Raw genomic sequence first — 26,717 nt, 5'->3', positions numbered from 1 at the left:
GATCATTTCTAATCTTTATTCTTGGGGCTTCCTCATGGGTTGCTTCCATTACTAATATTAATTATTATCTTAATGTCAACATAAACCTAAGCCTCCATCACTGGGGAAAGGGAATAATACACTATGTGTGCATACATAGCCCAATTATTTTCCTTTCTTCCTTTACTTTTTTTAAAGGATCTATTTATTTATTTATTTATTTATTTTAGAGAACAAGAGGTAGAGGGAGAATAAGAGGGAGAGAACCTCCAGTAGACTGCCCACTGAGCACGGAGCCCAACACAGGGCTCAATCTCACCACTCTGAGATCAGGACCTGAGTCAAAACCAAGAGTTGGAGGCCTGACCAACTGAGCCACCCAGGTGCCCCTCTTCCTTAACTTTTCATCCAAAATCCTTGCCAAATTTTACTACAGGTCATTGGCAAATTCATTTATTTTAATTCACTAATATCTCATAATATTACACTTCTATACCAAATTCCCATATAGTTTACAATTAATAGTCTATTATAATCTCCCTCTGGGGGAAAAAAAACTGAGGCTTCCATATTTTTACCGATATTGTTTCTGAGTTTTACATTTAGTGATGGTGTATACTTGACACTCAGTAAAGATTTTAACTAAATTTGTGAATAGTAACTAAAGATGTCATGTATACTTCAATTTTTCTCTACTTTGTGTCCATATGTTAAAGTACCTCCCACTTTGTTTTGTTTCTATTTTAATTCTGGACTAATCATCATGTTTGAAAAAAATATAAAGCATACCATATCTTAAGCATGCCTTATAAAAGTGGATTTACCTGTCACGATCCTGTTTCTACCTTTTGGTATTGCTTTAATGAGACCCTGTTAAGGCATAAACCATATGGCATGTATAGTTACCTAATGCATATTAAAGTTTATATGTAGTTGCACAAATAAACTTTGTATATAGATTTGAAAGATAAATGTCTGCTGTTCTGAGAAAGTTATCTTACCTCAAATAGAATTATGAAGTTATGTTGGGAAAAGGATTTGGGAGAACATTGACCTCACCTAGGGCTCTACCCTGATCCCCTTCTTAAGGCTTCATTAATAATAATTAACATGATGGGTTGTGCACTGTTTCTAAAGCTATCAATGGGTTTTCTCAACTAATCTTCACAAAGAAACAATGAGGTAGGTAATGTTAACTGTATTTTACAGTAAAGCTAACTGAGGTTTGGAGGAGTCAAGATAATTCCAGTAGTAAACAAAAAAATAGTGGCTTCTGAATGTAGTCAGTGTTACTTAGAATCCACAACCCTCTACACCGCTATCATTACCCTCTCTATGAAGCCAGGTAGAAGGTTTCGGCTTCAGCTGAGTTACATATGGCCCCTTTTTCTTCTCCTAAGCTTACTTCTATTTCTTCTTTCCAATCTTTTCAAATAGGAACAAAAAAAATTTCAATTAGAAACTCACTCAAATTTATTTATAAGATCTTTCTTTCAAAACTGCCATGGATAAACTGCCAGGTGCCCAGGTCAACCGAGAATCACATGTCTGTAAGCCTGTAAATCGTCAGAGTGGAATGTCAAGTCATTATCTGTATCCTGTGATCTTAGGAGAACCAGAAGGCTCTGAGAACTTTTCGATTCCAGGCCCTTGAGTCAGAAGCTCTGAAGACTGTCAGGACTATCCATGTGGTGAACATAGAGACCCACTTCTCAGTCCCCCTTCATGAAGGCCCTGCTGCCCTGCTGCAAGGGGGGAGGTCAGTGGACAGTCACACCAGTCAGTTCCCTGATGGTCTGCCTCAGCTGCAGAGAGCTGCTTTGCCACAGGCCCCGCACAGAGAGCCCCATGCCCACACTGGTTACTGAGGCTGGCAGGGAGAGGAAGGCCCGGGCCCAACACAGGAAACTCTGGTGGGCAAGAGCTTTCTGTCAGGTTTGACCTACGCTTTCTCAAACCTGCATCACAGTTTACTTCTTCTCTGCCCAACTCCGCTCCCTCAAATTCCCTCCACCAGCATTAACTGCTAATAAATATCTGACTCCCTAAACACCATTTAATATCTGCTTCTGGAGAACCTAACTTATGATAGTCACGAGTCAGTAAGAAGTCAAGGGCTTTGGTGAGTCTCAAGACAGAAAGTTCTGCTATTTATGAGGGTTCTAACCCAGAAACTACTAGAGAAATGTGGAACACTGCAGGACACCTGAATGGTTGCCTTTCTTCATGTATCCCTAAAATGTTAAGAATTAGCCCAGACTTCAAGTGAATTTGGCATAGTGCCTAAATTAGGTCAGTTAAGGTCCTTAGACCAAAGTTAATGGTACCTCCAAGTTGCTCAATGTCCAGAGGCAGACATATGCTTTTAGGGGCCACTAAGCACAAGTCCAGCATGTAACTGCCTAAAACAAAACTCACACACAGACACACATCTACATACCTGCGCGCGCACACACTTGCCTATACCTTCTAAAGCTTTCTTTTTTTTTTTTTTTTATTTACTTGACAGACAGAGATCACAAGTAGGCAGAGAGGCAGGCAGAGAGAGAGAGGGAGCAGGGTAGAAGCAGGCTCCCCGCTGAGCAGAGAGCCCGACGCGGGACTCGATCCCAGGACCCCGGGATCATGACCTGAGCCTAAGGCAGCGGCTTAACCCACTTAGCCACCCAGGCGCCCCTTCTTGATTGACCTTGAACCAATGTTTAAATTGTGTCTGCAATTAATAACATTATCTCCACCCCTTCACAATTGTATTTTTCTCCCATCTACATAATTATGTTTACAAAACATCCAACAAGCCTCTGTACCTCATGCCTACCCTGCCAAATAAGGCCAGGCTTTGTAGACAATATGGAAAGCAAGAAAAATGCGTTAAAACTAGCTCATGCTCAGAGTTTGATTTCTTTTCTTTTAACAGCATTCAGATATTTTGGATCTGGGAGCCAGTTAGATTATAAAATAAGGAGTCAAAAATTGTCTGTTCTTGTGACTTTATATGATTTTATGGGATAAAGACTGAAGTGAGTAGTCCCCTTGTCCTAGTAGTACTAAATATTACTTCTGTCCACAACTTTATAGTTGGAACATCATAAGATTATAAATTTTCCACACATAATATTTAAATAGGTTAAAATGGAATCTTTCTGTGTATACTCAATTACCTCATTTTAATCATTTATTTTATAATTATAATTTTCTCTAAATTAAATTGAGTTACATAAATTTTTACATGATCCCTATTCTTATATTACTTTTTAAATGGAACCTTTAGTAAACTGCACAATCTTTGGGTGTTGTACTTTCTAATATTCAAAAAACCTGGTGATTCCTTCACAAAGCATAGGTAATTTCTGATGAAAATACATTTTTGTGAGAGAGCTTGCATATAAGTTGAAATTCCAAAAAATTCTCTATTTATTTGTTGATTGTCTGCCAAGGAAGTTGATGTTGTTTTACTGTACCACAGAATGTTGTTGTTGTTGTTTTTTTAATGGTCTCAAAAAATGTGACGCTGTAAGCAAATCTGATATTTTCCCTAAACATCTCACTCATCTCTTTAGGGCTTTTGATTTTTTCCTTCAAATTAAAATTCATTGTAAACCTACATTTATGAGTCCATTTTCATTTCCTAGTAAGTTGACTGATTAGCTTTATGGGACCACAAATAAATGACTGAAATTTTATACCCTAATACTCTCAGTTTGAAATCAGGTTTAAAAGGGTAGATGATTCAAAGCACTTTCCAGGATAAGAACAATGCAACAGCTGTTAATAGGAGTCACACAGCTAAATTCTCCTTCAAAAAGCTTTGAAAATGTGTCCCTGGTGTTATGCTCAACTGATTTAGAAAGCTTAGGTTTAGGAAGTAACAGTCAAAATTCAAGCACAATTTATAATTTAATCTATAAAAGTTTTTAAAGTGCCCAGTGTTCATTACTGTCTTTAGGCTTTTCCTTTGCACTCAGTATTATGTTATTAAAAGTTATCCACTCATTCCTTAATCATCCGACATCGCAGCATCATTCTGAGCTAACTTCGAAGATACTGGTCCTTCACTTTGAAGCAGCTTTCTTTGGATCCATTAGTTTGAGACAGTGGAAACAAGTCAAAATGAGACTTTCCTTACAGTTCAAAATTATTAGCAGTAAATACCTACCACATTAGATTTCTGCATATGTGAAGCTTATGGGACTATAAGAGAAACAAAATGAAAACTGAAAAACAACATGTTTTGTTACAATACGTGACAATATTTTGGTTGAAGTGAAAGAAATATGTCACTGCCCTAAAATATCCTATTTATAGAATTGTTAATTAAGGCAAGAATCCTTACTAATTCTTTAATTTAAACAATCTGTTCTCAAAATGCAACCAAAAAAGGAGAAAAAAGGAAAGGAAAATGTATATGATTTATTTTAGGTGAGGATAAAGTGCAGTATATACATGGGCTCTTGAGTAAGCAATAACATTACAGCAGGAGAAATGATTTAGAGCATTCTGAAGCCAGGTTAAACAACAATGATGGCTCCAAGTAAATAAGCACCGCAGACAAAAAGCCAAATTTAAAAATTCCATGTGGTGTTTGGGCCTAATTAAAATTCTAACCAGATTTGCTATGGGTATATTTCACTTGAACAAAAATAGACATCGGGTGTCTTTGTGTTAACTCCAGCACTTACACATCCGTGAAATGGGAGCAATTGCACTGTTTCTTCCCCTGGGTGTGAGAATTTACCAGTAAAATGTTCCGAATGTAAAGGCTTAAGCTAATTTAGCAATAAGTTCCATAAAAGATGTGAATATAAAACATGATAGTTGCAATAATCCCCTTAAGCTAGTAGTAGAAACGAAAATCACTTACTCTGGGAATCTGACTGTATTGCCATTAAATCATTTGACTATGTAAATTATTTCTATATCAGAAAAAGCAGAAGCCCCATGTGTGTATTTCCATTTTCACCAAGGCCTAAAGCCATATAACATATTTGATTTCTGGCTTACCTGATGTTTCTTAGCTATTAGTTTATATCAATACTCATCCTCTCAAGAAATAAAATAAATCTGAACCAAGCTCTAAAAAGGAAGAAGCTTAAAGCCAGAATTTATTTCAGTTATTACTGCATAGATGATATGGTAAAAGTTAAAATCTTCTTTTTTTAAGATTTTATTTATTTATTTGACAGAGAGAGAGATCACAAGTAGGCAGAGAGGCAGTCAGAGAGAGGGGGAAACAGGCTCCCCGTTGAGCATAGAGCCTGATGCAGAGCTTGATCCCAGGACCCTGAGACCATGACCTGAGCCGAAGGCAGAGGCTTAACCCACTGAGCCACCCAGGTGCCCCAAAAGTTAAAATCTTAAAGTGTTCTTTATTGGTAAATTAAACCTCTTTTTTCATTCTTGGAGTTGTACTATCAAAAAAAGTACACTTAAAATTCAGAATTAAGGCACAAGTTCTAAATGTGGAATATTTAATGAGACTTTTCTGCAGTTATAATGTCTAACACTTCAACAATTAAAAGTACTGTAACAGCAGTAATCTATCAAGACTTACAACATCCTAAGTTAATAGCCTTACCACATCCTACATTAATATTAAGTTATCTGCCTTTAGTTAAATGTAAGCCATTGTTGGAGGGAAAAGCTCACAAGGTTAATTTACTTGAAAACTTCTCTGTTCCAGATATTTGTAAACAAATGAGTCAGATTCATAAGTAATTTTTATTCTAGTTATGTTTCTCATTATAAGTAAAATATAGCATTTAGAAAAATTCCATTATAAATTACGTTCATAAAGTGTAAGTTTACGGTAAAATTTTTCTGACTCTAGGAGGGCTCTCCAATATTGTAAGACAATTTTTATCTTATGGCAATAAATTAATATGGTTTTATTTAGTTCTACATCATAGATGAAAATTATTCAGTAAAATTCTTAGTGGTACATTGACCCTATTGATTCACCTGTTGGAACTGCATGTTAGCCAGGAATCTCCCATGAAATATAAAAGATTGATATATGATATTTAGTAAGTTAACAAAAAAGGAAAAAAGAGTAAAGAAGTCTTGAAAATATTTTCATGAGTTGAATTTATTTAGACCACATGAAGAAAATCAAGGGGAAATTAGATGTGCTAGGACTAAGGAGTCTAAAACCAAGTCTGAAGCTGGCTCATGTAGCTTCTTTCCAGTCTTCGGTCACTATAAATACCCTAAAAAATGCTAGTCCCATCAAGGACGTTCATTCTTGCATAGCAAAGTAAGGAAGCCTTGAAGTGGGCTCTGGCATGACCATTGCTTAAGAGATACTGAAAACTCTTTACTATAACTTAGCCTTTGGTACAAGTCAGAAATGTGAAAAGGTTAAATGAAGATGTGAGGGCAAAGGAACGTTCTCTATTTCCACAGTAGTAGAACCTAAATTCACTTCTACAGGATCAGTAATTCTGCTAAGCATGGTCAGGTGAAAACTCAAATCTCCATCAGCTGGAGAAGGAAACAGGAGGAGTCCAAGCTCATGCCATTTCTACACACACTTCACCCACCAGATTTCTTAGCATCCTACCTAGGGTGGGACTCAGACAAAGTGAGTGAGGTGCCTTTCAGACAACACAGAAGGAGATATACCATGGCGCTGCGCGTGAGTGTCTCCTCCAATGGTGTACTGCTCGTGTTTCACCGGCCCTACCCTCATCTAGGCCTTATTTGGGGCCTTCTTCAACAATTTTATGGCAGGAAGCTCAAAATGACAAGGCATTCTTGATAACCAACAAATGAGTCTGTACTTTAGAAAAGAGTAGTGGGATATAAAAAGCAGAGTACATAAACAAAAATGTTCAAAAGAGAGCTAACTTCTAATTAAAGAAATATTCACCCAAAATACACAGTTGCTAATCATCCAGACTATCCAACCATTCATTTGGGACTGAAACATAATCATTTTTTTCAAAAATTTGCATCATCTTAGATGAAATCCAGCCCGGAAACCATATGTATATGTAGTAAAGGTCTAATACAATAGTTATTCTTGAAAGTGTATGATAACCCTATTCCTACCCCACCTTTAATATCTACAAAGAGGCTCCAATATAATAGCCAATGTAATATCCAATATAATAATGAACTCTATTTCCTGTGAATGTCTTTAAAGCTACTTCAATATAACTAAATGATTCTAATTGTAGGAGTTTTTGTCGTTGCCAATTTCTAATCAATGACAATAGCTCCTCAAGACTGAGCTAAATAGGTAGTTTAATGTTGGAAACAGAGTAAAAATCTTACAAAATGAAAACCATTCAAAGGGAATAATGACTCTAGGGCTCAATTGTATCTGAAGTGCCAGAGAGAAGGACACTTGGACTGTTATGTTCCCAGCTTAATTGTAACATAGGTCACCATTTTGAAAACCAAGTGGATTAATGTTAGAAGCTGTACCTACTGAGAATCTTTTCTATTCATAAAGTACTTAACCTTTTCAATTTAATACCTTTGATTTCCAAATTCATTTGCAAGTAAAAATAAAACTACTTAGTCTTGGTGACTTTCCAAGGCTTGTGAATTCAGAATTTTTAAATTTTAAGTTTCTTGAAATCAGAGACTATCTACTTACTACCCGTTTATTTCCACTTATTATTCTTCCTGTATACTCCCAGGATAGAAGCTTTAAAAAGGATATTAAGATGTACATCCTGACTTTTGGAGTTGAATTCAAAATAGTAAAGATCATTTGCTTCATAGTTCTTGAGTCTAATTTCACTATAAGCAATATATTCCTAGAGATAAATTTAATATTAAGGCAAAGGTGAAAAAATCATTATATATACTTGAGAATTTTCATCAGACATTTTGTCATTGTAATAATTTGTAGTCCATGAAAAACTGATGTGTCTACTAAGTCCTTCTACTAAAATGTGTAGGACAGAATTTTTTTTTTTTTTTAGTATCTAAGGCTTGGAGTGTCCGAGTGGCTCAGTCGATTAAATGTCCGACTCTTGGTTTCTGCTCAGGTTGTGATTTCGTGGTCATGAGATGGAACACCATGTTGGGCTCTGCATTGAGCATGGATTCTGCTTCAGGTTCTCCCCCTCCCTCCCGCTCTGCTCCTATCCCTGCTTCCTTGCACTGTCTCTCTCCTAAAATAAATACATAAAATCTTAAGTATCCAGGGTTTGCTTTTACAGTATTTTATAGATTATTTTTTGAAGATTTTATGTATTTATTTGAGAGCCAGTGTGAATGGGGGAGGGGTATAAGGAGAGAGAAAAGGACAAGCAGGCTCCCTGCTAGACACAGGCTGGAGATGGGGCTCGATTCCAGGACCCTGAGATCATAATCTGAGCCAAAGTCAGACACATGACTGACTGAACCACCCAAGTACCCCAGTATCTTATAGATTTTTAAGCACTGATTGTATGTAATAGTCACATAATCCTTTGAGTAAGTCAAGAACTGTTTCTACACTACAGATGACAAAATTTAGGTTCAAAGAAGACCTGTGACTTGATCAAGTTCAGAGAATTAATAAATGCACAAGAGGGTTTAGAATCCAGATCTTTTTATTCCCCATCTAGTGCATTTTCCACTACACAGCTACAACTGGCCAGATGTAATAGTGAGCACTGAACATTTTCTACACTAGTAGAAAAAGATTGAGGTCTCTGAAACTTCCATATGATATGGCTGTTGATTGTGTATATCCTTGATATCTAAGTCCTTTAAATGTAGAGCACCTTAAAATTCCTACCTCTTTCCTATAAGAGAAATACAACTGTGTTATTGGCAAGCTACACTTTGTAAATATTGGCCACAAACAAACACACAAGGAAGGGTCACATAAAACTACAAGTGCGTCACTGCTGTCGTCAAGCCCACTCTGTCACTAATGAGACAAGAAAAGTGACCTCCAAAGCCACTGAAAAGGCAACTAATTTATAGGGCATTGCTTATAGATCTGACCACAGGGTATCTTCTGCAGTCTATTTATTAGCTATACCTAACTATAATGCCACTAACCTTTAGTGACTATTCTCACTGCCCTTCACTGACCATTATGTAACCACATCCTAATAATTTTTAGGTGATGTCCATCTAAAAAGAAGAAATTTGGATATAAATTCCTAGGAGAGTTGAGTTTTAAAAGTGAAGGCAGGAAGAAAAGTGGGTAGAGGACTGTTCCAAAATAAGTGAATAAAACACAAGCCCCCTTGGACTGCTGCACAGAATTTTAATTTGCTATTGTGAAGTTCAAGAACTTCTATTTTCCATGCCTGGCTTTCCTCCAAAACTCTGGCCAGTAATGACTGAGTGTGAGTAATGACTTTTACATCATGAAATGATGGCTTATTCCTCTTACAAATTTGTCATTCTTAGCTATGAACTTTGGCAGACCTTTAAAACCTATATGCCACCCTGAGCTAGAAGAACTACTTTCACTGTAGTCCATCCATATAATTAAATCATTTTGTTGCAGTTGTGGTTGGGATCATACAGAGCACTTATTAGGATCATGGAGAAGTGGCTTCTAATCTCAGTCATATCTATGCCATTTTAACTAGTCACTCAATTGCTCTTTTTCTGGTGTTGGATGGAGCTACACCTATCCCTGACTACCTATTTTTGTAAGAAGAGAAAGATATTCCAAGGGAGACAACTTTGCAATCTTAGAAGACACATCTAACTGTAAATGGCATTACTTTGATTACTATCTAGTCTCTCTGCAATGATATATGAGTACCCTTGAGATACTGCTAACACTGAACTAAAACTAATATTCACTCAGAGTTTATGTCTAGTCACTGCATATTTGATGATGGTTTAGAACATATCTCCTTTCTGGCTCTCTTGTTGTAATTAAACTGAATCCAAGAAAATGGTTGTTTCTAGGTTTCTTAATTTTAAAGTGGTAGTTTCTGATAGTTTCTCCTGAGATCTTGTGTTCTTTCTCTCTCTCTCTCTGTCTGTTTCGCTCTCCCTCCCCCTTCTCACTCCTCACCTCTGTCTCTTTCTATCTCCCTCTCTCTTCCTTTCTTTCTACTCCTATTCTTTCTCTACACTGTCACTGGAGGCCACAAAGACCAACAGGCACGGTGGAGCCCTACAGATGTCACTCAGGGCTAAATACCGTACTGAATCCTGACTTGAGCAATCTAAGAAACAGAAGCTGAGGAAGCACTTGGAGCATTTTTAGTCAACCCAGTGAGCATACAAAGTATTAGCAAAACACTCAAAACTATTAGGACCTATTTTTACATCAACAGATAAAGGTTGTTTGGGGTTTTTTCTACTTCACTTTTTATAGCTCGTACTACTAAAGAAGAAATCTATTAAAGCTACTGTGATTACTTGAACTTTATATTCACTAAAAATGTTTTTCATTGGCAAAGTTCCCATGGAGTAATTTCAGATACCTCTGGTAATAAATACCTTAATAAAGTTATAGGAAGGAACAGAAGTTCCCACTGGAATTTCATAATCCAATGGTAGGAGTAGGGGAAAACACTTCAAGTTCTCTTCCCAGACCTGCTTTTCACTTATAAATACATTCAGAGGGACAGAAATATCAGCTTCTAATTGCCTCAAAGTCTTAATCTGCAAAATAAAAATAATAAATGTGGACTCCCAAATGTGGCTAAGAGAGAAAAGAAAAAAGTAAAGGAATGGTCTACATCATGGTTAACAAATATCAGAATTATGTAGATATTTTCCTTCTGAAATTTTTTCCTAAAAAAATGATGTTTCAAAACAGAAAAGATTACAGTGAGCCAGTAAAGCAGAGCTTAACAAACTACCTTCTGTGCTGTGGCTCATGAACATGGAAGCAACTTCATGTTTGAACCCTAACTGTGTGCAATAGTGACTGTCCAGTAAAGTCCCTGGTAGCCTTTAAAAGTCATTGTTTCCTAAAAGAACACTTACATTTTACATATTCACAGGAATTGTGACCCTTCATGACATTGGTTGAAAACTGCCATAATTTTACTCAGAACAGTTGAAAACGAACATTTACTAAACCCAGCAGATTCAATATTAAGCCAATATTAATACGTTAGCACTTCAGAACTACATGCAAATCTGTATTTGTTTCCTAAGTGACACATTTGCTTCATGCTAAACTACACTCCATATTATTTTATCAGAAACAATAAACATGGGAATGTTACCTTGACAGAAAGGAGCCTGATGCCAGGTCTTGAAAATTTCCATTGATGGTGTGCGGTCACATTGGTAAAACCAAAACTAGTCTTCAGGGTCTTTACCACTTTGCAAGCTGTCAAAATCCTCGTCATTTTGAAGATGTTGATTTGTGACTACAATTAAATAAAATTATATATATTTATGAGAATTTTGTTATAAGATTTTTTAAATTAATGTGAAAGAAAGATAGGGGGTGCAGTCCGGTGTTTAAGGCTGACTGCACAGCAATCTGAATTTCCATTCATTCTGTCATTAAATGTCTTCAGCCACAGCTCCTCCTTCTCTTAACCCCTCCTCCTGAGGTAATGTCCGGAGATGTTCTATGGACATGTAATACAAATTGCAACACATCAAACACTACCTTCTCCTGCTGAGATAATGCTAGCGTTGTAGAAAACCAGTCATCCATCAAAGGAACTGCTTATGCAGCTGAATAGAATGACCTAGACACAGTGGATAACCTTAGGAATCTCACCCTAAAGAGTAGTAACTTTCTTTTTTTTTTTTTTTTTTTTTTTTTTTTTTTTTTTTTTTTTTTTAAAGATTTATTTATTTGACAGATAGAGATTACAAGTAGGCAGAGAGGCAGGCAGAGAGAGAGAGAGGAGGAAGCAGGCTCCCAGCCAAGCAGAGAGCCCGATGCGGGGCTCGATCCCAGGACCCTGGGATCATGACCTGAGCTGAAGGCAGAGGCTTTAACCTGCTGAGCCACCCAGGCGCCCCAAGAGTAGTAACTTTCTAATAATGCCAAAGATCAAAGGCTTTTACCAGTGTTAGATGTGATGCCTACTTTGCCTCAAAAGAGATTCGGGATTCCCAAAGCAACCCGAAGAACTGCCATTTTCTTCATCTTAGAAAAAAGATGACACAAACCACATGTAGTAAAAATTACATCAGAATGAACTTTTCTTCATAAATATAGATTGTTCTTTTTTGAGTTAATAAGGTAGTATATGACATTCTTACTACTGCATTGTTTTGTATTCCATATTTTAAAGCAATCAGTAATATTAAGTAAAACACAACTGGAGCCAAGTATCTCTCTTAAGAGTTATAAGATTCATAAGAAGTTTATGAAACATGAGCAAGCATTGATTTTCGTGTAAGTACTATTCCTAAGTCAAGATTTTTTAGTTTTCAAAATGTCACATTTATAAAATTCTTGAGGCATCGTGCTTCAACTAAGGCAAAATGGGTTCATGGAGCCCTTCAATCCCATGCTTAATCAGTGAGGCAAAGGGTCTCATTGGCTTGTGGAAGTGCTCATGTCAGGCACGTGCCTGTGTAGAACAGGAAGCGCTGTACCATCGTCCTTTGGTATCCCTGCATAGGAGGCCAAGAAATGAAGGCTCCCTCTCAGGGCTTCCCATAATAGAAAAGACGGCATAGAATAGCGTAAAGATGGTAAACTCCACGTGGATAGGATCAGTGCCAGAACTACGAAAGTGAGGAGGACTTGGGTTTTTTTGTTTGTTTGTTTGTTTGTTTGTTTGTAAACATGCTGAAAATGACCTACTTTTCTTTTTTTCTTTTATATAAATTTATTTATTTTTTTCAGCATAACAGTATTCATTGTTTTTGCACAACACCCAGTGCTCCATGCAATACGTGCCCTCCCTATTACCCACCACCTGGTGAGGACTTGGTTTTTTTAAAAGAGGAACAAAGTTTAAGTTCAGTCTTCTGTATCTTACTTAATGCATTTTGTATAAACATTCTCTGAAGCCAAAGTACTTCATGGTCCCTGGTGATAGAAAACGGAAAAAAATAGTCTCACTCTAGAGTATATAAGTAATTAATAAGATAAATAATGTTATGGTAGTGTGTCCAAATGCAATGGAAAAATACAGAGAAGGAAGGAAAGGAAGAAAGAAAGAAACACACCCTTGCTCATGTCCAGTAAAATTTAAGTATGGAATTATGTTATCCTGAAGGATGCATAAGAGTTCACCAAGTAGATGAAAGGGAAACACACACACACACACACACACACACACACACACAAGGAATGGCATGATCAAAGCTCACACATGAAAATCATATGGCATATGGGGTGGGGGGGAAAGCTGACACAGCCTGGTGAAGCCTAGCGGCAGGTATAGTGTAGGGAAGTGAACAAGAACCAAAACATGGGAGACTTTGTGTGCCTTAAAATGGGTGGCTTTACTTCATAAATACTGTTCATGGTAGTCATGGAAGTATCTGAACAGAGATGGAATTTGTGTGAAAGAAAGAATGAATTGGAAAAAATGAAATGGAGGACGTTGAAACTGGTAGAAGAAAAACAATACTTACTTTTTTTAAAATTCAAAAACAGTACTTACTACTTACTGGCTTAGTCTAATTCTCTATTAGACCTTAGTCTCACCCCTTGTGTTTATGTCTCTGTTTCTCTCTATACATATATACCAATATTAATATTGATATTGATATAGATATATAGTGAGGCTTATCTTTCTCTCCTTAGAACAATGACATATTTATACTTATTATGGAAAATTTTTTAAATGCAAAATAAATTTAAATCAGTCATAGTCCCATTGCCCATTACCCAGAGTCCCATTACCCATTACCCAGAGTCATGACCCATTCCCGCAGTAAACACTGTGGTATATTTTCTCCCTTCCTTCCCTGCACTTTGATTGAATATGACAGCTAGGGTACTGAGGACTTCAGAGTTTGAATAAGGACAATAAGTAGCTTTGTAACCATTTATAACAGTTAGCCAAAAGCATGATGAACTAAACATGGTTTTCCAGAGAGTTATCTTCAACTGTAGGACATAATTCCATGACTCCAGAGTCTAAAGAAAAATGTAGGCCTGAGAGTTGTAATGCGCTTTCATTTGGGTCAGTAAAAGGCCCTGGATGTAGCCTCTGGTCCCTGTTTCCAGTCATCAGAATGAAAGAAGAAAGGTAGAAGATTTCTTTTTAAGTATTCTGAATTAGAGACTTAGGAAATTCATCTCTTATGATTCTACAATCATCTTGAGAATTGGAAAGACCAATAAATAAAATGGTGAGTATTTTCAGATTTCAGTGTTCCAGACAGACTGAAATCTACAACCAAACTGAAAAAAAAAAAAAAAAAAAAAGATTGTTAGTGAGGGAGTTTACATCATGATAGATCAAAGGAATGAGATGACAAGAGCTGATTGGTAGCAAACATTAAAGCTAGAGATGAAAAATTTAGTAGAAATATTATACTTTTATGAAAGACATTTTATCAAAGCATTTCAAAAGAAAGTATTTTTCAGGTTGGAATGATTTTCCCCCCCTTTGATAGCATTTACGTGGTCCTCCCCTCCTGTAAGCTGTCTGCGCACAGCTGAGCACAGTGACAGGCAGGCATGCGTGTACACACAGGCACCTGGGGAAATCTGTGCATTTGAAATGTATTCTGTATGAGCCAAGATACAAATCCTTTAATCTTACAAGTCACTCACTCAAAAAGAAAAATATTTTATACAAATTCAGCCCTTCTTTTCTATTGATACATTTATCACAGTTACAACTGTTTACGGCACTGAGCTGCTTGCCCCTGCACAATCTCATACACAACATTAAAAATTATTAAACCACGCATATCTCTATTTGGTTTGACTCTTGAACATTTTTATCTAATGTTGAGAAAGTATTTTATTTCTTCGATAAATTGGAAAATGCCTTGTGGAGATATATATACATATATGTCTGTATATACAGACATATATGTCTGTATATACAGACATATATGTATATATATCTCCACATATGTTTTATATATACATATATATATGAATAAAGAAAAAAGTGGGGAAGGAAGAGAGAGAGAAGAAAAGTATCTTTAACTCATAAAACTTTAGGGGTGTCTGGGTGACTCAGTGGCTTAAGCCTCTGCCTTCAGCTCAAGTCATGATCTCAGGGTCCTGGGATCGAGCCCCACATCGGGCTCTCTGCTCGGTGGGGAGACTGCTTCCCCCTCTGTCTCCACCTGCCTCTCTGACTACTTGTGATCTCTCTTTCTCTATCGAATAAATAAAAAATCTTAAAAAAAAAACTGGTAAAAATTTATCATTTCTTAAGAGAAATGAAGCATTCAGCCTTCCAAATCTCTAAGAGTACTAAATTTGATAAATTTGTCATTGGGATATCTGGTATTAAGAATGCCACTAAATCATGTACTAGGTGATATTTGTTTCATTTACTATTTTAAATTTTTTTAATATGAAAAAACCGATAATAGTCCACTCCCCAAACATAAAGTCTGTTACCATTTTAGAGTACCTTCTTCTTATTCCCATGAAAGGGTCATAGTTTTGAAACTGTGATCAACTTGCATTATACTTTTGTGAGGTAATATTATATCAAGAGTACATTCAATGTTATTGCATGTTCTTTTAAGACCTTAACTGAGAGAGCTGTAAAATATCTGATTTTCATTGCTTCCATTGTTGCTACGGTGTATATCAGTATTGCCATTTTTTGTCACTATTGCCAAATTTCTCTCCAAAGAGAGTATACTCATCTATACACCGACTGCAGTGTATGGGTGTCCCTCTCACCACACCCTGCCAACATTAGGCATTATCTTTTATTTGTTTATCTAAGCACAGAAAATGGTATTTTGCTTTCATTTAAATTTTAAGTTACTAGTGAGGTCAAAAAGTTCCATGTGCTTTTTGTAAGTACTTTTTCTTTTTTTACATCTTTTTGTTCCTATCACTAAATTCATTCAGCTTAAAGATCAAAAATATTTCTTAAAAGGAACACCAAGTAACACTGATTGACAGCCTCTATTAGTACTTGTACTAATTTCAATATCTTCTTCATTTGGATGATCCAATGACATAAACAAGGGAGGATGTGCTACCAACTGGAAAAAAAATGAGACCAGCTCATCCTAGATGAAAGGCCACAAGCATCGGAACATAAAGAAAATAATAGTGTTAGTAATTCCTTCGTAAAAAATACAGAAACTGCTGAATGCCCTCTTGAAGTGTGTCTTGCTATGTAATGAATCAAAGGCAATGCTAAGAAAGTGATACATCTATCAAAAAGTCTTCAACAGAACAGACACGCAAGGGGCACTTCTGAAAAAGTGATTGAATAAATGAATGGATTCCTGTGTACTGAGTTCTTGCCCGATCAGTTATACTTATTTAAGCAGAAACAAAATTATGTCAATGAATAGGAGGAAATAAAGATGTTGGAAGAGGAAAAAAGAACTGTCAATTAAGAATTCTACAAAAGGCTATTTTGAAGAGATAAATTTTAAAAAAGATGCAAGGTATGTCTGCAGAGCAAATAAAGTCAGAGTAAAAGAAGATGAGGTAACACCTCCAAAAAAGAAAGTTCTATTTTGTGTTTGAGTAGGGATGCCAGAAACTAGAACACAAAAGGTAGAAATGATTATTATGTTTCAATTCTGATTTTTATTAGTCTAATAGAGCAAGGAACACCATTGGAAGTAAGAATATGGACAAAAAAGGCTACTCTTTCGAGGAAAGTGATGTGGATTTGTACCCGCATAAAAGGCATGTACTTTCTCTCATTGCAAAAACCAGAACAAACTGGTAGATAAAGTAAAGTTTGGCAGAAAGAAGGTTTATCAATAATAACAATAGACATATATTAGGTTATTAGATGATGGAGTATTTAAAAATAAGATATTTTTGGAAACCCAATCAAGAGAGACACATGCATTAAGATCCAATTGGCATTTAGAGGGAGAGAGAGTGAGGGACCAGTTTTCATGAATGTGTTTATCAGACTAACATTTGATAACATGAAGGTTGAAGTGATACAAAGGAAAATGCAAAATGAAGCAGGAAAAGAGGCTTTGTGAAAATGGTTTCACAGGTAAAATCCAAGGTTACATGTGATTTATATCCTGGGATAATAAAAAAGCTATCATAAATGAGACCCCACTTGAAGGTACCTAAAAGAGAACAGGTTAATCCACACAAGCAGCGTGTATGTATAATGAATAAATCTTGTCATTCTAACTCCTACCTTTGAGAGACATAACTACTAGACTAACCAGAAATGTTAGATGGAATCTACTTTAACTCAAGAGCACTGAGCACGTATTTGAGACCAGGATTAGGTGCACACACACCTGCTGGAGACCGGGTATAAACGTAAAAGGATACAGTGAATTAGCCAGTGAGTAAACCAAGCTTTTGATGTATTTATGGGATGAGAACAGAGTGGACAATGCCTTAGAAAGTTGATTCAGAATTCACAGTGACCTTGGCAAATTAAAGACAAAGTCAAACACAGAGTAAAGTACAAGCAAAGTGAGGTCAAGTGTAATTTGGTCCAAAAAGAGGGAGAAAAGCAAACTGCAAATACGAGCTATGGAGGACAGATTCTATATTGTATATTATATGGAAGTAGGCCAAAAAGCATATGGTGCAGTCATAAAGCATAGCAGGCTGCCCAAAGTTGGTTATAGGAAGTTGTTATTATCAAAGCCATATATGGCAGAACTTAGAGTAAGATTAAGAAAAAAAAAAAAGCCTCAAAGTTCATTAGAAAGTTAAATATTAAATAACTTAAAATACTAAAAGTAGAATTCTGACAATAAGATGACTATTAAATTTAAAATGATGCCATGCAAGATTCCTAATTGAAATTTCCAATCTTCTTGAAAGTCCCCCCCCAACTAGAGGCAATTAGTAGTTAATATATAAGAAAAATTCTACAATAGAAGTTAAAACATTGGAATTTATAACTACAATATATTAGCATATACCTATATCTAGGGAGATATACACATGACTTTCTATTATGTCAATAAGTGCAAATAAGTATTTAAATAAACCCATTTAAATGGCTCCAATGATGATAAATATGATCTTGCCTGAAAGTGGAGGTAATTGCCTTTTGTAGATCACCTACAAAGTGCTGAGCTAGGTACTTGGTATACATTATTTGCTAATCTTTAAAGCAGTCTCTGTACTGAACACAGCTAACACTATCCCCATATCACAGAGTTGGTGAGTGATGCGTCCCAGAGAGTTAAGTAGCTTGCCCAAGATCACAAAGGTAGCCAGCTGTAAAGCCAAGATCCAAACCCAGCTCTTAGCCAACGTCCATCCTCTTTCCAGCACGTCAGTTATATCTGGGATAGGCAGAGGCAACAACATGAAATGACTTAGAAAGGGTAGGCAAAATAAGATCCAATTTCATAGGAAGACTACGTGATTGTAGAGGTAGCAATGCTCAAAAATAGTACAACATTACTGGGAAATTAGTAAAATATTCAATAAAAATCAAATAATGAGAAGAAAGTATCCATAACTTTTCTGATTTATTTTTATGCTTAAAATTAAAATAATATGAGAAATAAAGATGGTAACATAGAAGTAAAACTATACATTTTTCCAGTGATCTATCTCATAGAACCAATTGGCCAGGAAGCCATACTTCTTGGTGGCTAACTGATTCAGCTAGACTTACCTAAAATAGCAAAGGCTATCTGATATTTTTCTATCTTACATGCTATTGCTTGAAGTTCCATATTCCAGAATCTGGATAATTTAATACCATTGAATTTTCACAATTGTTTATAAAGTCTAGAATTGCTCAAAGAATAACTAATTCAGGAAGTATTTACTGAATACTTTCCATCTATCAGACACTGTGTATCAGGAAACAGTATTCTTTTCTGCTGAAAGATGCTTTATGAGAAATGAAAAAACTTTTAAAATATGTTGTCTAAGTACTCCTCAAACAGAATATATAAAAATGTATGTAGGTACAGGGTTTTATATAGCTGAAAGGATCTTTAAAATCATTTTTTCAATTCCTTTGTTTTATTGATATAAGAAATAAATATCTAAATGAGCCAAAGTCAACTCATTATTTTGAGTTATTTAAATACTAGAACTAAAGTCTGTAGTTCTGAACAATTACTATGTTTAATTTGAAAAAAATTTGCAAATGATGGCACAATTTGTGAAACAAACTACATAAATTATATCAAACTCTACACTTAATGTTGGTCTAAACATTTTCTTAAAATTTGGCCTAAACATGGCTACAGCATAAATTGCATAAAATAAAATGACCAAATCATCAGGCAACTGTCATTCTAAAAAGTGAAATATTTCTAAGTTAAAAAATTTAATTCATCATTAGCCTTTTTTGCACAATAATTATCATTGCATCAAAATCATCTTCTAATGTGCTGAACAGAACAAACAGCTCTGACAAGCTTGTTTTCTTAACATTTGTTGAGAGTAAACACAAATGATTTTGCAAGGCTCTAAAGAGCAAAGCTGGCCATCAGGAGGGGTTATCGATGGTAATCCAGGTCATGTGCTAGGAGAGTATTGGACCCTCTTTAAATTAAACATTTTTGAGGATCACAAAGAAGCAAGTTGTGCAACATGTCTTGAAGTTACCGACTTCATGAAGTAAAGGACAGCAGATTACATTGAAATGACGTAGAAGACTTTTTTCTTTTTTGACTAAAAACAGGTCACCCATGCACATTCATACTCCACACCTTTTTATATTACGTTTGTTAGAGTAAATCCGATTTCTTCCCCGGCCTCCTATTTTCAGGAGAATTTGGTCCAGGAAGATGTATTCTGTCCTCCTAAATTGCTGTCATAAACAATAAAGTTTCATCTTCCTAAGTACCATTGCAAATTCTCATAAGTGGACCATACAGCTATTTCTTCTTCAGATTAAATTTTTGAGTTGAGTTATTGAAAGACAGGGTGTCTTTTTTATTTTACCAAAAAGTTAAATTATTTTGCTGACAAATAATGCTCTAAAGAGAAAAAGAAAAAAGAAAAACAAGAGGGAGATGGAAAACTGGAGGAAGAAGAGAAGGATAAAGAAAAAGAAGCCATCATCCTGATCCTTTAATTCTGCACAGTCAAAAGTGCCTACTTGGATTTAAACTCCTGGCACTCTCTTGGGTGTTGAAGAAGTAAATGTTTTATTCTGGTATTGTTTATTTTATGTCATTTATTTTTAACTTATACTTGACCTCACCGAGATCATCGTCAGCTGATAGGAAGAGGAAGATAAGTAACGTTGCTGCTATCTGAACTCTCATTAGGAAACTGATTATTTCTAGAGAATATTTTTGAAAACTTCATGGACCAAAAAGCGAAGACTGAGCATTCAAAAGTTAAGGACTGTGCCAAGGTTCTAAAAATTTATTTTTTTTAAGATTTTGTTTATTTTTTGACAGAGAGAGAAATCACAAGTAGGCAGAGAGAGGGGGGAAGCAGGTTCAACGCTGGGCAGGGAGCCCAATGAGGGGTTCGATCCCAGAACCCTGAGATCAAGACCTGAGCCAAAGGCAGAGGCTCAATCCACTGAGCCACCCAGGCGCCCCCCCAAAATTTATTTTTAAAAGCTAATTGGGATTAGAAACTGAGGTCAAACAGTAATAATAAAAATCCTACAAAAGGAGCGATTAAACATATTATAAAAAGTAAGATAAGTGAAAAAAATAAGATTGTATCTTGGAAGAAGTTTCAGTATTATGTTAGTTACTCTGGATGGTACACTAATACATAACTTGGAAAAAGAAAGTGCTGTCAGGTTAGAATAATATTTGTACTAAATATGGTAACTGCATTCCTCAAATTATTAAAGACTGAATCAAAAGTCTTATAGACTTGTCTATAAGTCTATAAATGTGTATTTTCTACCATTAATTAACAGGATTAATTAGTACTTGATTAATTAATCAATATTTCCCTATTGTAACAAAACAGAGAGAGATACAAGGTCCTCAGGAACATAGGTTAGTTATAAAATACTGCTATTCCCAACAAAAACCAAGGATTCTCTCAAAAACATATCTAGTTCTTCTCCAAATAGAATGGCACATCCTCAAGATAAATTTATTGTGTGATAAGAATTAAAAGGTATTTTATTGGGTATGATTTTTTTCTTATATTTATATTCATATAAGTTTCAAAGGCTTAAAACCTGATGAAAGTTACTGAAACCTTCAACTAAGGTCTTTCAGGAGTATAGTTTAACTTGCCCGTTCATATGGAGATCAGAGCACCTATGATCTAATGATCATTCTGTGACGCTAAAGAAAAGAACTGTTATCCACTAGGCTATATCACTCTCATTTTCTTTCATTTTTAACATAGCAGATAAGAAAAATGAGAAATTTCTATGCTATGAAGGTATCCCAATTCTTATCTTGATCATGCTTTAAAGTAAGATGAAATATCACAGTGAACTGAGAAAGAGTACTCCAATCTGAAAATAAACTTTTGAATAATCCAAAATTAAAACCCTGAATTGTCTGCATTTTTTGCAAATTGTCTTTAGACAATTTTTCTGCTTAGAGGCCAGAGTCAATTTTAATGAAAATCAGTCTTTTAAAGAAAAAATGCTTTTTTAAAAATAATATTTATATTTAAATAAAAGCTGTTTGTAATAACAACTGACAAAATCTTGGCAAATACGTCCATTGAGCACCAACATTTTTTTAACTGTTATTTTCCATCCTTGGGTTTTATAAGTAGAGTTTCTGGCTCAGCTTTTAGGCAAACATGATGTGGGGGAGTTATGGTAACATGCCAAGATGACTCTTGAACACTGAAGGTCAAGCTATATGCAAATATAAAACAAAAGAAATTAACACTGAGGGTCCGGCCTGAGTCCTGGCGGAGACTAGAGCCTCTCAGTAGGAGGGTCCAGGTCTGCTATGATGTTTTTCTCCCATCCTTCAGCTACAGCCACTGGCTGAAATCCAAAGTGGATTCATACTCTCCATCTCTGCTACTTGTTTCCCTTCTCTTCCTCATCCTGCCACACAGATTTCACCACAGGAAATACTTAAAACATGACAGAACAAGAAAAGAGAGATATAGGGACCAAGATCTCATAGGGAACAAGAAAAGAGAGAAATCAAGGAGGAATGTACAAGTACCAAACAAAATATTTAAAATCTGTAAACAGTCTTCACAGTGGCCTGACACACCGCCCACAGTGTCAAAGCTCACTGCAGTTTTCTCTAAAACGGAGCTGACTGAGAAAACTAGGAAGAATAATTAATTACACAGTTTGTGAATCATTTAGCCAACATAAGATGATGCAATATTTTACCTGATGAAGGAATTTGAGGACAACTGTTTGTTAGATTAATTTTCTCAATTTGTCCACATCTGGTCAACCCTTCAAAGCCATGTGAAATCAGACTTTATGAATTGCATGTCTATCTTATCTGTACCATAAAGTTAAGTTGCTATTCACGTATTTTTATGTCATGCGCTGAAATAGCTCCACACTGCTTATTGCCTACAGTGCAAAGCTAAAAATACAATACATACACCTTCCCACAGCTTTAGGCTCCTTATGCCTCATTCGTGTTGTGAGATCCTAAATTCCTTTCTTCATTGTCTCGGTTTTCCATCAACAAGTTGGAAATAGTATCAACTGTGACCTTTCATGGGTCACATAAGACTTATATGATAACTGAGTCTCTCTAATTCCTTTTTTCAACATTTATTGAAGGTCTTTTATGTCCCAGACGCAGTGCTAAATCCTAGAATAGAAATAAGACTCAAATATAGACTTGAACCCCCCAAAGCTTGCTCTTGAAAAGCCTTTCAGGCTTATTCTTTAATAGAGACATGATATACATTTTCTACTCTCAAGATCAAACAGAAAAGAACAAACAAGAATTCAAGACCCTCAAGACCCTAGCATAACAGGCCAAATCCATATGCCTCTCTAGCAGCTCTCCCAGGATGAAACGTGATCACCCTCTAATGTACTTTACAAAACAGAAAGCCCTCATGTCATCTTTCATATCCCAAAGGAATTGACCCACACCCTAAGCAATACTTTAGATCCAACTTCTCAAGGGGAAAAAAAAGCATCACACTTTTTTACCAGCCAATTTTGGCTAAAGGGTCTAGGGATCAACACTGAGCAAATTCACTAGAGTAAAACTGTAAGTAGCCACTGCATGTGTGACTATAAAAACGAGGTAGAAAGCATGAAATCGCACATTAATTCCTTTAGGAAAAACAAATGCTTTCTGAAAACACATGAAAGAAAAATTCATGTAAAACTCTATTTTAAAGGAATTTAGACTAATACTGAATGCTACGACCAGGTAAGGCATACTATTAAAAAAAAAAAAAAAACAGCAAGCTTTAAAATAAATAAAACCTCAAATACTCATGAAATTATAAATCTATAGCCTACCTTTACACCCAATAGGAATACCAGAATATAATCACTAAACCACAGAGAGAAAAGTAAGGCCTCAGACCAGTTATATTACAGTTACAAAAGTTTAAAAAGTCAGTAATAACAAAATTTCTCAAGAACACCTCATCGGAATCCAAATCCAGAATCCAGCTCACCACTGTCTCTTCTTTTCCAAATCCTGAGTATGAGCAGCTAAGAAAAGATGAAAATTAAAGTCAAAGTAAACAAACTTTTGTCTGTTAAAGCTTATACACAGGATGGTTGGAAATGGGATTGCCATGTCCAGGTTCAAGTTAGCAAAGTCCTTTTTTAAGGAGATTAATCTTTTTCTTCAGGCTTGAAAACCCTGTGCTATGTATGTCTGGGAAAATAACTACTCCACTACCTTGATACTGGACTCCGTGTTTCTTCCAGACTTAAGATAAGACACTTTTCCTTATCTTCTCTGAAGAAAAGACACAGCTTCAAAGTCCAGGAGACAGGTCATATTCTAATACCAATAGAATTAGAGGCTTTACTGAATCACCTGACTTAGAAATAGTATGGGGATAGAAAAAAAAAAAAGTGCTAGACAAATCAATAAAAAAAATTCTCCAAATTAACATATTTCCTCAGTAGACAAATGTCTTAAATATGTTAATAAATTTCAAGATGAAGTATGACAACTGTTCTTTTACACACTTAATGTATTATACTTCAAAATAGTACACACACTTTGAATTAACCAGCAGAAATACGCTCCAAATTTTATTTGCAATTATATTTCAAGTCTGATGTAATTTTCTACTTCAAGGAACATCTACACTCTCAAACTAGCATAAGTGAATTTCTAAATGAAGCCAGTTGAAAATAATTTCTGGCTTTAAAAATATTTTAAATATTTAAAATCATTTATATGATTCATACGTAATATTTACACATATGAATGACATAAAAAGAGTTAAGTGAAATGTAATACAAAATGTTTCCCTAGAAGGACTCAAAGCATCCTGAGTAATCTTCCTTTGATGTGTTTTAAGTCTCAGCAATCAACAGAATTGGAATTTTTAATATTAAAATTTAATTTTAAATATTTAAAAATTTAATATTAAATAATATTTAATATTAAATGAGGATGAAAAACATAGCTGTGTTTATGAAAGTCAACTAGAAATCCCAGAATGGAGCTTTGACATGAATTCACTCTATCACAGCAGCTAAGTTATTAACATATATTTGTCTGTATCATTTTCTCATAAGGAAATTGAGAGAGATTAATAATGATCATGAAAAAAGAGTTTATGGCCTAAAGATGTATCTCATCAAGTGTTCTATGTGCAGAGGAGGAATATTTGCAGTAATCCCTTTCAGAAGCAAGTTTCCAGTTTCTCAAACCTACTGATGTGGATTCATCCCCAACATATTTTCTGTAACTAGTAACAAGTGTGTAACATGCTAAACTAGTCAAGAAGTGGAGGACAATTCTTTCCCTAGCTCTGTCATAAACTGATTCTATTGTTAGCCCATTAATTAACTCTTATTTATCCAAATTTCTCTAAAAACTGCACAAGTCAATGACACATAAATGACAAAGTTGTGTAAGGGTTAATGAGAGAGTATCTATCAAGCTCTATGATCTCAGAAGAGAGTACCGAGGGACACCAATTTTGAAATATCAAATGGCCTTATGTCCATAGCCTTAGTAGAATTGTTAAAGGATAACTAGGAAAAAAAAATGAGTATTTCCTAATCTCTTGATTTTTGCATGTCAAATGCATTCATTACTTATCCATTTATTTATTTATTCATTCAGCAAGTTGAATATGGTCTACTATGTACCAGATACACCACTAGGCATTGGTGGAATGAACTGACATGGTCCCACATCTCATGATACTTCATTTACGAGATGCTTAACAAATATGAATAAATCATTTATTTCTCACAGTTCTGGAGGCTGGGAATTCCAAGATCAGGGTTCCAGTATAGTTGGGCTATAGTGAGAGCCCTCTTACCAGTTTCCTCACACTTCAGAGAGAAAGCAACCTCTTTCATGTCACTTCATGTAAGGGCAGTAATCCCATTATGAGAGCTCTACTCTCATGACCTAATTACCTCCCAAGGATCCCACCTCCAAATACCATTACATTGGAGATTAGGGTTTCAACACATGAATTGCGCAGTAGGGTCATAAACTCTCAGTCTACAGCACATGAAAAGTGAAATTATTTTATTTATATTATAAAAATTGCTGGCTGTGTAGAGACCACATTGCATACAAGGTGAGTCCGTGTAAGAAGCTAACTGTGGCAGACCTGTTTGGGAGTCCTTCCCAGATCCCCTTTACCAGGCCACCATACTCATCTCCCAGCCACTGCAGGGACTGACTGCTGCTCAGTCATATGTGACTCCTTTTTCAGACACTTGCCCTGGTTGATGAGTGTTGCCTTGCTCCATTCTAGGGTCATGAAAGGCCATACTTTTTTCCCTCAGGAACACACAACTCTGTTGTGTGGTTTGTGCTCCAGGGCCCTCTCCATGTGAATCAATACAAAGCTACAATTTACTTGAGACCAGAGATCACATATTTAATTTTAAGTGGTGGAGGGAGAAGTCAAATCCAAGTAGATTAAAATTAATGGGACCTTAAAAAGTGGAGACAATATGGGCAAAACACAGTTAAGTAAAGTAACTGAAGCTGTCTGAGAATATGGAGCAAGGAAGGGTTTTATTTGCTGGGGTTTTGGTTGATTGGTTTCTTTTGATTAGCTTTTCAGATGGAAGATGACCAGGCCATATTTGGTGAAAGGAAGGAATAAATTTGCATGAGAGAAAGAGTGTATGCAAAAAGTGAAAGTTTTGAGAAAGAGAGTCAGGATGGAATCTAGAGAACATGGAGAAGGATTGGCTCATGACAGGAAGGGGGATATTTCCACCCTTGTGACAAAAGACTATTAGGAGTAGACGCATAACATATCCCCTTTCTTGCTGAAGGTTTGTTGATTGGGTAGTGCGAAGATAAGAGCATGGCCTGTTTCTACTTTATAAATTAGTAGGGCATGTAGCTTTCAGCTGAAGATGAGAAAGTTTAAAAGTAACACCTGTGAAGAGTAGAATGACACTCTCATTAGAGAACCAGAGTGAGACAGCTCTCACTACCTTAGATTCCCATTTGATCATGAATTTATGGTAATACCAGAATGTCCATGTATGTGGTTTTCTACAGCCATGTTCAAATACATGGGAGGAGGCATAGACATGGAGGGTTGTTCACCAAAGGCTTGAGTTTTGCCAGACCAGTTAGAGAGAAACAGGAGTATGGAAGTTTCTACAATGAAAGGATTATAATGGCAGACTTGAAGCTAGATAAGAAAGGAT

General features: G+C 35.8%; 1 protein-coding gene across 4 annotated transcripts in view; it reads right to left on the bottom strand.

The window, feature by feature from the left end:
• The window catches only part of CPS1 (carbamoyl-phosphate synthase 1), a 136,862-nt gene extending 113,098 nt beyond the window's left edge, over window positions 1-23,764 (bottom strand). The window contains exons 1-2 of one of the 4 annotated variants that reach the window (XM_046018352.1): window positions 23,746-23,764; window positions 11,133-11,279 (exon numbers count right to left, since the gene is read on the bottom strand). In XM_046018352.1, coding sequence (XP_045874308.1) covers window positions 11,133-11,258 — 126 coding nt within the window. In that variant the 5' untranslated portion in view covers window positions 11,259-11,279; window positions 23,746-23,764. The other 3 variants (XM_046018349.1, XM_046018351.1, XM_046018350.1) reach the window with 3 other exon arrangements.
• Between the last annotated feature and the right edge of the window lie 2,953 nt (window positions 23,765-26,717).

Source organism: Meles meles, chromosome 9 (assembly GCF_922984935.1).
Source record: "Meles meles chromosome 9, mMelMel3.1 paternal haplotype, whole genome shotgun sequence".
Lineage (NCBI taxonomy): Eukaryota > Metazoa > Chordata > Mammalia > Carnivora > Mustelidae > Meles > Meles meles.
The sequence above is the reverse complement of the archived record's forward strand: the minus strand, read 5'-3'. Positions and strand labels throughout refer to the sequence as shown.